The sequence below is a fragment of the Eumetopias jubatus genome, unplaced genomic scaffold (assembly GCF_037043125.1).
Source record: "Eumetopias jubatus isolate StellerSeaLion01/CBP00866 unplaced genomic scaffold, mEumJub1_p1.0 scaffold_10, whole genome shotgun sequence".
NCBI classification, from domain to species: domain Eukaryota; kingdom Metazoa; phylum Chordata; class Mammalia; order Carnivora; family Otariidae; genus Eumetopias; species Eumetopias jubatus.
Window position 1 is genome coordinate 75,779,173 of NW_028274816.1, and position 14,293 is coordinate 75,793,465.

The 14,293-nt window shown below is 51.5% G+C and overlaps 1 protein-coding gene across 1 annotated transcript in view; it reads left to right on the top strand.

Moving 5' to 3' along the window:
• Nucleotides 1–14,293, top strand: part of LOC114225285 (myosin-13) — a 48,398-nt gene that overhangs the window by 17,829 nt on the left and 16,276 nt on the right. Inside the window, exons 15-24 of the mRNA XM_088027043.1 lie at nucleotides 267–340; nucleotides 437–524; nucleotides 4,318–4,435; nucleotides 5,831–5,954; nucleotides 7,017–7,153; nucleotides 8,840–9,095; nucleotides 10,832–11,074; nucleotides 12,400–12,576; nucleotides 13,874–14,019; nucleotides 14,156–14,246. Coding sequence (XP_087883169.1) covers nucleotides 267–340; nucleotides 437–524; nucleotides 4,318–4,435; nucleotides 5,831–5,954; nucleotides 7,017–7,153; nucleotides 8,840–9,095; nucleotides 10,832–11,074; nucleotides 12,400–12,576; nucleotides 13,874–14,019; nucleotides 14,156–14,246 — 1,454 coding nt within the window. The remainder of the gene's footprint in view (nucleotides 1–266; nucleotides 341–436; nucleotides 525–4,317; nucleotides 4,436–5,830; nucleotides 5,955–7,016; nucleotides 7,154–8,839; nucleotides 9,096–10,831; nucleotides 11,075–12,399; nucleotides 12,577–13,873; nucleotides 14,020–14,155; nucleotides 14,247–14,293) is intronic.

Consider the following 14,293-nt stretch of genomic DNA (forward strand, 5'->3'; position numbering starts at 1 on the left):
CCAGATTGCATATTTAAAAGTTGCTAAGAGAGTAGATCTTAAAAGTTCTCATCACAGGGAAAGTAATTGTAACCATGTATGGGCACAGATGTTAACTAAACTTAATGTGACTATTTCAAAACATACACATGCATCAAACCATCATGTCAGTACACCTGAAAGTTACACAGTGTTATTTATATGTCAATGATATCTCAATAACATGGGTGGGGGGCAGGGAGACGGCTCAGGGCTGCATCTGATGCACTCCCTGTGTCTGTCTCCAGGTGACTCCGGGGGAAGCAAGAAAGGTGGGAAGGAGAAAGGCTCCTCTTTCCAGACCGTGTCAGCGGTGTTCAGGGTTTGTGTTTTGGCAGTTTCTACGTTCGGTTGTTTTTCTGCCCCCGTGAAATGGCATTTGCTGAGGTAGATGTGCTTGTTCTGATTTGTGTCCCAGGAAGATTTAAACAAGCTGATGACCAATTTAAGGAGCACTCACCCTCACTTTGTGCGATGCCTGATTCCCAATGAGACCAAGACTCCCGGTGAGTAAGAGTCCATTAGAACAGGACTCCCCAAGATGTGTGCAAACTTCTGCGTGCGTGCGTGTTTCCCTGAGCAGAGGGTTATGGTGTTTATCACCTCTCGACGTCGTCTGTGAAGTAACATGTCCAGATTTAGCAAATACCCATTAAGTTCAAATTTCAGATAAACAATGAAAAATGTCTTCGTGTAAGTATGACCCATGCCGTATTTGGGATACACTTACACTAAAAAACGATTTATTGTATCTGAAATTCAAAATCACCTTGGCGTCCTGTATTTTATCTGGCACCCCTACTCTGAAATCATATCCCAAATAGTTAAGTACATGTAGAGGCACATCAGATCCGTGATTTTCATGAGGTTCTCCAAGGGTTCTGTGATTCCTTTCCCCCAAAGAGCACCACTGCATCTCGAGTATTCCACAGTTAAAACACCTGTTTCCCAAGCCTATACGGTATACCGTTACCCTGTCATCTCTACTGCTTCTAATAGTGAGGTAAGTAGAGTTCTCTCCATTTTACAGATGGGAAAACTGAGAACTGTAGATCTTAGAACACTGCACGGTATAGTAGATCCTTAACCATCCCTCAGTCCCCGATTCAGAAATATTCTTAGAGGGTAGCAGCATCTCAGTGCTGTGTGTCACAAAGAGAAGAACACACAGTCACACGGAGCTCTGACTCCGAGGCAGCTCACTTATAGCTGATAGAATTATCTGTCCCAAACATGAGTAAGCATCCTGCCTCTGCAATGTGACAAGGGAACAGAGGGCTTCAGAGGCCGAAAGGAAAAACAAACCAGCTCCATCTGTTACTGCCCATGGGACCCATAGCTGCGTACTCTAGCTTTCTGGGCTATAAAATGAAGACTAAAGTGGCATTTCATGCATGCATTCAGCTATTCATTTATTTATGTAACGAGCGCTTATAAACTGTAAATATTAATTCACTCAACCTGCTTTACGGGGTGGTTGTGAGGATCGCTTGAGTGACTGCATGTCAAGCGTTTCAAGCAGGACTAAGTGCCATGAGAACACCCAGTGTACGGCTGTCAATGATAATGCTAATAATTGTTTAGTATAATGAATTACAAGAAGAAGAATTATGTAATAATGTTGTGTATGATAATAACGATGAGAGAAATCATAACATCGTGGGGAAATAATTTTATTATTACATTAAAGATTAATTGCTTGTGATATTATTATAGTATAATTACATTATTAATTCTTACGATATTTATTTGTATTACTATTATTACTGAAAACCAGGCATTTTAATTCTCCAAACGACCACATCTACTATGTGTGATGGGATCCATCTTCCGTGAAAATCTAAGTCAAAGGCAAAAACCAGCCGGCGCCCTGTTGGGACCCTTGTCGTCTTTGCAGGCGGCACCCCTCCCAGCGCGCCCAGCACAGCCCATTTCTCCACCAGTGTTGGAACAGAGCTGTTTCTCTGGTTACACATCAGACGAAATTGTTGGCTTGTGTGTAGCTGTCTTGTCCCAAAGAAAGCGGATTTCCATTATTGTTTTTGAGCACATGTCTGCACAAATCAAACGGGCTGTCCATAAAGCACCTGCCTGCACGAATCAGGTGACAGGGGATGGATGGCCCCTCGCTGGGTGCAACCTGTCCCTCTAGGGGCCCCCAGGGGTCCGGGCAAACCACTGGTTTCCTTTTTCTCTTGGAAGGTGAATTGTGACGAAATCTCCATCCCTTCCTGTCGATTTTGCTTCTCCTTCGTTCTGGCCCCTCTCTCTTTTCTTTCTCATTTCTGAGAATAGACTAAGACTCTACTATAGGAGCGTGGGCGAGGCTTTGGAAAGGACCGAGTGGGTCCTCTTCATTTTCTAGAAGAGGGAGTTGAGACAGTGGGGATTGAAGTGCCTGCCCCAGGGCCTCCGGAGCTGGGGCTGGAGTCCTGGTCCTGGATCAAACCGCGGGCACACTCAGTGCATGGTGGATGGTGGCCGCTCGAGCAAGGGAATCAATGGGGAAGCATGGGGAGGGATGGGCGAGCAGGCTGAGCAGGTTAAGAGGGGCTAGTTTGGATCATTTCAGCAGGCCCCAAGGTGTGGGGGCTGCCCTGGTTGTCTGGTGCCTGGCCTGAGCGCGGCCGCCTGATGAGACAATGGTTGGGGGACACGGGCTTTGGGTTGGTTAGCTTGGGTGGGGGGTGAGATGTGTGCTCCCAGGGGAGCAGTCTGCCACCCTAGGAACTGGCTCTCGGGGGCAGTCTCTCGGGCTCCGCAAAGGCCCCAATTTGCCAAAGCATCATAAAATACAGACCGTAAGACACACTGATTCACACAAATGCCCCTGAGGCGGAGATGGCAGGAGAGAGGAGTTTGTCGGAGGTGACCAATGAGGGATAAAGAGAAAATTCTTTAGCAGCGGTAACGAGAGAAAGGTAAAGCAATAGCTCAGGGGACTTTTTAGAAGTTTTGCACATGGGTCAGAGAGCAGAGAGGATTGTCTTTATGGGCTTTCCAGACACCGTCTCTGCCTGGGTTGGGAGGGACATGGGGAGAGCCCTGGGCGAAGTCAAGCCAGTTCTGAGCCTGCAGCGACAGCAGGGGCCCCCCGGGAAGGCGGGAGCCCAGTCTCAGCTCTGCAACTAGGCAGCAGGGCCCTCACCTCTCCAGGAAATGGGGGCACACAGGTAGCAAATGCCAAAGCCGGCATCGGAGCCCCTCAAAATCCTCATCCAAGAAGTACTGGGAGCTGGACTTGGTGATCCATCAGGTTCGCTCCCACGAAAGGTCCTCGGAGTGTCTGATATGTTTCTCCTCGGTCTTACCCGCTCCTTCCTCAAGAGAATCACTGGCCAGTAGAATCTCCAGGAACGATGGAAATGTTGCACGTCTGTGCCGTCCAGTACGTTAGCCACTGGGTACATGACATGCAGCTGGTGCACCTAGGAAAATGAACTTTTCATTTTAATGAATTTAAATTTAAATAACCACACGTGGCCAGAAACTATTGTATCAGATGGCGCAGCTCCAGCAGAACCTTGAAAATTGTGTAAATGAATAGTCATCTCTCCTCCCAGCCACCAAGGAAAGCTGTGAGCCTTCTAGCAGTTTCCAGAAGGTTCATCAGAGACAGCTTTAGCCCTCCCTCTCCCCAGCAACCTAGGGAACTCACAAGGAAAAGCCATTATGCAGCCATAAGACGGCTCCTAACCCCTCACACAGCCCCAGTACAGAATTTTCCCAGTGCCCATTTGATTTGTGCCTGACCCAAGAGAATCCCTGATAAGAGCTTGTCCCTATGGCTCCGCTTCTTCCTCCTAGCATTAGTGCCCCCCCAACTCCTTCCCAGAGCTCATGCTCAGCAGCCAGCAGATAAGTGCTCTGCATTCAACTCCCTGCACCCTCTAAAGCATAGCTGTCCTTCTCTCTGTTTCTCTCTCCCACTAAAGGCACAGCCCGCAGATGCTACATGACCTTGAGTAGAGAAGGGCATATCACGTTATCTAATGGGAAGTCCAGAGGGTACCCATGCTCATTCCAGCCTAGCTAAGTCTCAAGGGTCATGAACAGGGTAAAGATCAATATTTTGGCTTTTAGCCCATAAGAATGGGATGCTCGAGTGTCCCCAGGAGTTTGGGATTATTTCTACTGTGAGACTATAGATAGGCTCCAGGCTCTCCCAGCCCCTCCATCTTAGAGCTGGCACTAACTTTATCCACTCAAGTCTGGGGGCGTTGGCGTGTCCCTCGGTGGCCAGACCGTCAAAGACAATGAAGAAGCCACCGACATACCCCCGGGACATTCTCTCCCCAGGCGTGATGGACCACTACTTGGTCATGCACCAACTACACTGTAATGGGGTCCTCGAGGGCATCCGGATTTGCAGGAAGGGGTTCCCCAGCCGGATCCTCTATGCTGACTTCAAACAGAGGTAGGTCACCTGGCTTTGCATTTGTCTCTCTCTCTAAGATTTTATTTATTTATTTGAGAGAGAGAGAGAACATGAGCCGGGGGAGTGGCAGAGGGAGAGGAAGAAGCAGATTCCCCTGCTGAGCAGGGACACGGGGCTCCATCCCAAGGACCCCAAGATCATGACCTGAGCCAAAGGCAGATGCTTCACCATCTGAGCCACCCAGGCGCCCCGCATCTCTCTCCTTTTGAGGTCACCCTGTGCAATCCCCAGAGGAACTCCTTGGGCTGGGTGTTTAGTGAGCTCACAGCTTCCCAGGGTTTCCATGAGCCTTGTCTTTAGCTGGGGGGATGATCTATGCCCAAAGTGGTCCCAGGATCAGAGCCCCAACCCTCCAGCTCAACTGTGCTTCCAGAGCGAGTTTCTCACCTTCCGCACTATTGACGTTCGGGGCGAGATAATCCTTTCTTGTGGGGGTTGTCATGTGTGTTGTAGGATTTTAGCAGCATCCCTGGTCTCTACCTACAGCGTTGGAAGCAAACCACACCCCACCCACACATTGGGACAATCAAAAATGTCTCCAGACATTGCCAGATGTCCCCTGGGCTGGGGCGGGGGGAAGGGGGGGGAGTTAACTTGTCCCCAGTTGAGTCCTGCTGCTCCAGACCAGCTTTCTCCTCCCAGCTGCCAACTGGGCCCACAATTCCAGGCCTTGTCTGGAGTAGAGGAAGGGAGAGAACACTCCAGAGATAGGAGGACCAAGGTCTGCAAGTCACAGAGGATTTCAAGGTTCTTTTATGCAGATAAGAACTATTTCCTCTGAAGACAAAATTCCAGCTGTGTACCCTCCTCTCCCAGACTAGCTGTACGATATTCCATTTCCTCCTAAGGTTGGAGCAGGAGAAGGTTCTAGAAGGCCTGGTCTTAGGTAGGGGGTGGGCCTTGTCTCAGCTATGGGGCCTCTCTCGGGGTTTGAATCCATTCAGGAAATTTTGTCCCTCGACGGAAACTGCCTCCCAACCTAGCACTGCCAAGCCAATGAAGAGGGCCTAAGTAGATGCTAGGCCTGACCCAGCCTCCAAAGCCAGACTAGAGTGAGGGTAAGGGGTCTTCTCGGCTTCCTGTGTGCTCGGCCAACTGCTCGCCAACTCTTGTCACCTAAACTGGGGTGGCTCTCCAGAGTCCGTGTTCCCTCAGGGGAGGGCATGGCCTTTCTGGCCATGGGTCATCACAGAATGGGCTGGGCCCTGGCAGGGGCGAGGCTCCTGAGCAGAGAGAGGCAGGGTGAGGCCCTCGGGAAATTGCATGGAGGGAGCACCCTCCCAGCTCTGTGCGGCCAGAGGCCCTTCTACCCCAAGATCCCCCACACCCAGCTATCTCCAGGTAGCCAACCGACCGTGCTCCCCACCCCCCCAGGTACCGGATCCTCAACGCCCGTGCCATCCCTGAAGGACAGTTTATTGACAGCAAAAATGCTTCTGAGAAGCTTCTGAGCTCCATCGACGTGGACCGGGAGCAGTATAGGCTTGGCCACACCAAGGTGAGAACACGCAAACCAGGGACACCTCCCCGCTCTGCCCCATGTCACCCACAGCCCCGCGCTGCTTGTCGGCTGGTGGGAGGAAAGGGCCTCTTTCCCCATCCAGCCAACCTGATGACCCCATTGCGCAGGAGCCCACACAGAAGGAGCCTGGGTCTAGGTATCGAGAATTCTGTCTCCATGTTGATTTCTAAGTGTCTAGAGGCTTAATTGGAAACCAGCCCCCCTCACCCCCAGCAATGGAAGAAAGCAATAGAAAGCTCTAGGGTCCTAAGAGAGCAGAGCAAAGGCACTCTTACATGGGACCAGAGAGCCAAGGAAGGAGGAGAATGCAGCAAGGATTTCGGGAACAGTGAAAACTGGGAGGGAATGATGATAACAGATAAAAATGGCTACCATTTATTGAGCAGGTGAGGACCTGGCCCTGTGACTCGCCCTCTATGCACCTTGCATTCAGTCCTCCCGATAACCCGAAGGTGATAAGGCTAGTCCTGACCTTGTGGGGTTACAGGGAGGGCAGGGGAATAAAGGCTCCCAGAGGGCAAGAAACTTGCTCAAGTTCACATGGACAGTGAGGGACAAAGGCCAGCTTCAAATCCTGGCCTGACTGCAGAGCTCTCCCTCCTGGAAAGGGCCAGTTGGGGCCTGTGCCCCGCCCCCCCCCCCCGGGAGCCCTGCTTCCTCGGAATGTTGGCAGTATGGGCCATGGGTGAGTGGGCCAGAGGGTAGGACAGAGGGCAGACAGAGAGGAGAACGGGGAGGAAGAACCATCTATGAATTTCTCCCAATCTGGGCACAGTTGAGCTCGGAGGGTACTTTCTGGACACATCCTTGCCTCTTGTGTGTGAGCTCTGTCCGAATCGGTCCGTGGGGGTTGGAGGGGCCTGGAACGTCCTGTGGAACAGAGCTCGGGAGAGGCCACTGTGAGGCCCAGCGGACTGCCGGTCCCAGGCCACGGCTCTGAAGGCCGCGGGCTGGGCTGGGCAGAAACAGGCTCCCTGGAGGGCCCCGGTTTGCACGGCAGCTGAGAACAAAGCAGGGCTCGTCTCTCCTCTGACGCAGGTGTTTTTCAAAGCCGGACTTCTTGGACTCCTGGAGAAAATGAGGGACGAGAAGCTGGTGACCCTGATGACGCGCGTGCAGGCCATCTGCAGGGGGTACCTGATGCGGGGCGAGTTCAAGAAGATGATGGAGAGCAGGTGATGCGGACCCTCGCCCCGCCTTTCCCTGCCCTCCCTACTTCGCAGCTGCTGGTCGCTTCCTGGTTTCAGTCTCGGGCATCGATGCCCTCACTCCTTCATTTACCCAACACCTGCCGAGCAGCCCTTCTGTGCTGGGGACCCTGCATGGCACTGGGGACACAGAGAGGAGTCCTGCCCTCCAGGGGCTCAGGGGTGGGTTGGAAACAGACCCTGGCATGGCTGACTGTAACACGCATGACAAGTGCAAAGTCAGAGTCACATTCGGGGCCATGGGGGATGGTGAGAACAAGCCCTCCACCTGGCCGGGAGTTGGGGCAGGCTGAAGGGGTCAGCAAGAGGAAAGAACTTTCTGAAGGAAGCTTTGCTTGGCCTGAGAAAGGACAGCCTGGAGGCCACCATGGTGGGAGGGAGGAGGGAGATGCACCCAACGCAGGCTTCCCTGTACCATGTTCATGGGACCAGACCCAGGCGTCAGCTGGGAAGAATTGGCAGGTGCATATGGGGACGAGTGAGAGGATTGGGTTTGCAGACGATGACAAGGACCTGAACTAAATCATAGCCCAGCGGTGAGGCAGCAGGGGATGGAGTCCAGGGGCACTGAAGAGTTTTACTCCTTCGATAATTCACCAGCAACACTGGTGGCTGGTTTCGTGCGGGAATTTCAGGGAGAGGGGACTTTGGGGGGAGGTCCATTCTCCTTGATTCCCTGATGCCCTATATAGCCCAACACTGGCGTTGCCACGTGGGCCACCACCGTGCATTAGTCAAGAACACCTCGTGGGCCTCTAGCTGGGTGAAGTCAATGGAAGCCAGCACAAACGGGAGAGAAGAGCCCTCGGCAGGAGCTGGTTAATGGGAAAGGGAAGCAAGTTGTCAGGCACACGTGAGCTCTGGAGGATACGGAGTAGGAGGTAAGGCAGGTGACCCTGGACACAGGCAACACTCAAAATCAGGAAACTCGGCGAGTTCTAGGAGAGCAAGTGTCGGGGAGACGGTCTTGGGTGTACATCCACAGGGGAGCAGGAAGAGGGACCCCACACATCAGAGCACCCTGAGGCAGGAATCATGGAATCAAAGGCAATGGGGTCTTTCAAAAAGGTGAGAGCCATTCAAATGTGGGAGACGGGCGCCTGGGTGGCTCAGTCCGTTAGGCGTCGTCTGCCTTCGGCTCAGATCATGATCCCGGGGTCCTGGGATCAAGTCCCGCATCAGGCTCTCTGCTCAGCAAGGAGTCTGTTTCTCCTTCTTGCTCAGCCTGCCGCGCCCCCTGCTTGCACCTTTCGCTCTGTGTGTCAAATAAATAAATAAAATCTTTAAAAAAAAAAAAAAAAAACTGTGGGAAACAGACTCAGGAGAGTGGAGATGAAGATGCTCCTAGCGTTGGTAATCAGGATCTTAGGCACCGCATCTCCAGGCCAGCGATGGGGACGGAAGCCCGGGGGGCCGGAAGGGGGAGGGTCCACAAATGACCCCGGGTCCTCTCTCACCTCCCACCCTCTGTGCATACTGTTGCCTCTGCCCCGCATCTGCAGAGCACACCCCAGGGCCCAGAGGAGCCGCAGACCTTGGCTGCGCCTGCTTCCCACCTAGCGGGCAAGGGTGAAGGGCCTGGGCCCCCCGGCGGGTGGGGGCGGACACCAGTCCTTGCTGTGGTTCACTAACGCAGTCCGACGGGGTGCACAGGGACTCCATCTTCTGCATCCAGTACAACATCCGCGCCTTCATGAACCTCAAGCACTGGCCCTGGATGAGCCTGTTCTTCAAGATCAAGCCGCTCCTCAAGAGCGCGGAGGCGGAGCGAGAGATGGCCACCATGCAGGAAGACTTCGAGAGGGCCAAGGAAGAGCTGGCCAGATCTGAGGCTCGCCGGAAGGAGCTGGAGGAGAAGATGGTGTCCCTGCTGCAGGAAAAGAATGACCTCCAGCTGCAGGTCCAGTCTGTAAGTACCTTCCCCGTGAGGATAGAAACGAGGAGCAACACCGAGGCCCCAGCAGGTGCGTCAACGTAAGGGGCAGTGGTGTCACCTAGTGCATGTATGGAGTATTGCAGCGCCACCCGGCCGGTCGGAAGAGGGAGGGGGCGGGGCTTGGTGGCTGCAGAGATGAGGGGAAGCATGTCTGCAAAGGGGATTTCGGCCCACCCTCATTTCTGTCTGTCTTCCACGGCGGAGTTAGACCTAGTTTGCTGTGGGTATGACGGGGAATGTGTCTGTCCTCATGATTAAAACCTGTCAGGAATGCACCAGGTCTTAAAAAAAAAAAAAATCATGTAAATAAAAATTAAAGTAAATCACTAAAACAATTCAAAGGAGGAATAATTTTAGTTGATAATTGTATCAATTCACAAGCTAGGGCCTTTTAATAAACTCCCAAATGGCTTGCATACAAAGCATTTTCTCCTCCCCTTTTATACTTTCCCAATCAGTACAGTGTGGTCATTAGGAGCACTTTCCCAAGCCCAGTGGGCAAGAGGATCAGTTTTGGAACCAGAGAGCTGGGTTTATATCCCAAACTGTCCACTTGATAGCTGTGTGGCTTCGGGCAAGTTACTTAGCCTCTCTGTGCCTCGGTTTTCTCATCTGTAAAATGGGCACAGTAACAGCACACATGTCATCGGGTTGTCGGGAAGATCAGATGAGTCCATGCATGTGAAATGCCGAGCCCATAGTACGTGTTCAATTAACACTGGCGCTTATTCTTATCCATAACCTTGAAATGTGGGTCCAGTTTACAACGCTCTTGTACAAGAAGATATAACCCAATTAGGTTTAAGAATAGAATTAGCTAATCTTGGCCTATCCAAGAAACTCATTACAGAGCCTTCTGGGACATATATCTACTTAATCACTTTATTCCTATTTTGAACTTCCTGTTCTGTGGCTCGAGGAGGCAGAGCTCACAGGGAGAGACCGCAGCTTTCCATTGGAAGTTAAAAGGTAGTAATGTTTTGAAAATACCAGTTAGTTTGTGTTAACATTGATTAGAGGAGTCATTTTTCAATGGGTGGTGAAAGGAAGAGTGAAATGGCCGGCTGGCCGAACTTGGGCAAATTGACAGAAGCTTCGTGAACTGTGTGGACTCCTTTGTTTGGAATTATTTCAGGTGAATTTCTATTAAGTGGATGTCCTTGGTGGTTAAAGAAAGGTATACGGATAATATACAAGTGGTGTGTGTGTTTGTGCATGTGCGTGTGTGCATGTGTGCTCGTGTGTGTGCACAAGTGGGTGTGCATGTGCGTGTGTGCACATGAGTGTGTGGGGTGTGCGTATGTGCACATGAGTGTGTGTGTATGTGCACATGACTGTGCGTGTGTGCATATGTGTGCACATGAGTGTGTGCGTGTGTGGGTGCGTGTGTGCACATGAGTGTGCGTGTGTGTGTGCACATGAGTGTGTATGTGCATGTGTGGGTGCATATGTGCGTGTGTGTGCGTGTGTATGCGTATATGCACATGAGTGTGGGTGTGCGTGTGTGCACACGAGTGTGTGTGCGTGTGTGCGCGTGAGTGTGTGTGTGCACGTGCGTGGGTGACTGTGTGCGCATGCGTGTGTGTGTATGCGCGTGTGTGACCCATTCCTTGGCTCAGGTCCAGATAGTGGGCTTCTGGAGGGCAGAGCACTCCCCATGTAGGGTTCGCTGAGAGCCTTACAGAAATACAACCATCTGGCTCTTTCAGGAAACAGAAAACCTGATGGATGCAGAGGAGCACTGTGAAGGGCTCATCAAAAGCAAGATCCTACTAGAAGCCAAAGTCAAGGAGCTGAATGAGAGACTAGAAGAGGAAGAAGAGGTGAACTCTGACCTCATGGCAAAGAAGAGGAGCCTGGAAGATAAATGCTCATCTCTCAAAAGGGTCATCGACGACCTGGAGCTGACCCTGACGAAAGTGGAAAAGGAGAAGCACGCCACCGAGAACAAGGTGGGCAAACTGGGGAGTCCCACGGCTTCTGGAACCATCCTTACTCCCTCTCGGTGAGGAGCACTCATTGCCGAGTCCTGAAGTCAGAGGCAAGAGCGAGCAGAGGGGCAGTAAGGTCCCACCAAGCTTTGTCCTTCTCTGCCTTGCTTTCTGTCCCACAGGCTCTTCTCAACCCTCCTCCTGCCCGGCTGGTGGCTCCCCAAACTTCCAGCCCCCAACCCATCCTGCACAAAGCAAGAGATCCTCCACAAGGGTGGCGTCCTATTCATTTTTGTTTGCACTTGGCTCAGGAAGAGCAAACCAAAATGCCTCCAGGGGCCAGGCAGGTGATGAGGGAGGCAGGTGGCGAAGGAGGCAGAAAGCGGGGTGACCCCATGCACCGGCAGGGACGTGGGCAAACAGGGACCCTCGTGTGTTACTGGCAGAGTATAGACGGACGCAGCCTTCGAGAAAGCATTGGAAGTACTCGGTCAAATTAAGGATCCCCACATTTTACAGAAATGCGCGAAAAACACAGCCACTTGATTGACATAATAATGGTTGCTAGTGAGGTAGAGCAAGGGATGGGGCTACCCTGGTGTGAGCTGACCCAGAGTTGGTGTGAGCTAGACTCCTGGGAATGGTGGAAAGGGACAATCAGAAGACACGGAGCCTTGGCAAACGACTGTGCCCCTGCCCTAGCCGTGGCGGAAGCCCTGACCCAGCTGCTTCCAAGGGGAAATACAAATCCAGCATCCCAAAGCTTTGGATTTTCCATGCGCCGCCAGGAGTCCGGATTTTATGGGAAATTTCACTGCTTCCTTCAACATTGATAACTTACGCAGCAGTTGTAAACTATTATGTGAATTAAAGAAAACCTGCCCCTGGCCAGATTCAGCCCACGGGGCAGGAGCTTAATAACTTCTGATCTGGAAGAGTGTCGTACGTAGATTAAAGCTTCATGTGTGGTGCCTCCCCTCCTGCTTCCTGACGGCACAGGATTCCCATTCTGGATGTTCTTGCATGGCACGGGTGTCTTTCCTTAGTCTTCCTGCCTTATTCTAAATCCCAGTCCCCCAGCCTGGAAAACACGTTCCCGTGGATATGGAATGATAAAGAGGCAACGATGCTAACGGGGAGATTTGAGGCTCTGTGGCAGGCCAGCAAGGAAGTGAAGAGCTGGGAGGCTTCCAGTTTCAGGATGATGCAGCCTACACAGTGAGCACCTGCGGGGGAAGTAGAGACGCAGTAGCCAAAAAAGAAAGGAAAAGGAAAGGGGAAAAAAAAAAATCAATAGCTACTGATTGAATTGTTTGAGCCCTCCATTGGTGTTGATATCCTCCCAGGTAAAGAATCTTTCTGAAGGAATGACAGCACTCGAGGAAAACATTTCCAAACTGACCAAGGAGAAGAAGTCTCTGCAGGAAGCCCATCAGCAAACACTGGATGATCTTCAGGTGGAAGAAGATAAAGTCAGCAGTCTAATGAAAATAAATGTCAAGCTGGAACAGCAAACAGATGACGTAAGGATATTTTACTACTGTGTTCTAATGGCTGTTATTTGCAGAGGCAGGGGTTAAGAGGGGAGTCTAACTTCTGATTCTGAAGCAGATGAACTGAGTCCAGACCTCAGCCCCCTCCACACGAGTCTGGAATGCTGAGCGAGCCACTTAAACTCTGCAGCCTTTGTGTCTACCCTGTGAAATGGGGCTACAACCAGCTCCATTTCAGAGGGTTTCCATGGAAAGCTCAGCACGGGGGCTCCTGGGTGGCTCAGTCATTAGGCGTCTGCCTTCGGCTCAGGTCATGATCCCGGGGTCCTGGGATCGAGCCCCGCATCGGGCTCCCTGCTCAGTGGGGAGTCTTCTTCTCCCTCTCCCCGCCCCCTGCTTGTGCTTTCTCTCAATAAATAAAATCTTGAAAGAAAGAGAGAAAGAAAGAAAGAAAGAAAAAGAAAGCAAGCAAGCAAGCAAGCTCAGCACTAGAGAGTGTTCAGTAAAACATTAGCTCTTAAACTATTCCCATCATCATCATCAATTTCATCGTAATTAGCATCCATTTGCAGGTCCTTGGGTTCCAAAATCTCCAATCCTGTTCTAACATTGTTAAAATTGAGTTATTTTAACATTGTTAAAAATGAGTCCTGTTGGTAACCATGACAATTACCATTTTTCCCCTATGGTGTTACGTTGTCTGTTTGTTTCTGAGGTAGACTGTAGTGATTCATCAGTTGCATATATGTTCCCTGGTGAAAGAGCCAGGCCTGACATTTGCAGGCTTACTCACGACTGTGGCTAGAACTTGTCCCGATTTCATGTTTTCCTGAGGCCAGAGCAGGCGAGCTCCACCCCTACCACCCTGTTCCCCACACTCACAAGTGTGTGCACATGCATGGAGACACACACACACACACACACACACACACAGGAGCCCTGATCTCCCCATGGATCCATGGTGTCAGCTGGGAGGGTGACAGCGTGCAATCTAGACCTTCCCGGGCTTGGCTGTAGCAGAGCCCGTCCACAGATGCCCGGCTTGTTCCTGTCTGTGCACAAGCGTGCACCTATGGGCACCATGATCCCACAGGGAAGGGACAGGCTGAGTGGGAATCAGCCGAAAGAGACACCAGAAGGCTCCCAAGAGATCCAGCCCCCTGGGGTAACCTTTGCTGCAGGAGGGAAGAGTGGGGACACATGGGGAAACTTGCTCCCTCCCAGGGCCAGAGGCCAGCAGTCACGCCCCCACGGGAGCCCAAGGAAGCCGCGGGCACGGGTGCGGCTCAAAGGGCGAGCCCCAACCTTTCTGCCCATGTCTCCCCAGCTTGAGGGCTCCTTGGAGCAGGAGAAGAAACTGCGGGCAGACCTGGAGAGAGTAAAGAGGAAGCTGGAAGGGGACCTGAAAATGTCCCAGGAATCCATTATGGATCTAGAAAATGACAAGCAGCAAGTGGAGGAGAAATTGAAGAAGTAGATATCTCGTGTTTGACCTCTCTGTTTGAGCCCGAGTGCCAACTTAGCCCTTTAGAAAGGCTTGTATTTCATGTTATTTAAAAAAAAAAATATATATATATATATGTGTGTGTGTGTGTGTGTCTGTTTGCAGGAAGGAGCTTGAAATCAGTCAGTTACGAACCAAAATTGATGAGGAACAAGGGCACAGTTTACAATTACAAAAGAAGATCAAAGAACTGCAGGTAGAAGTTTCAAAAACCTTCAAGACCCCAAAAACCCTTTGCAAGGG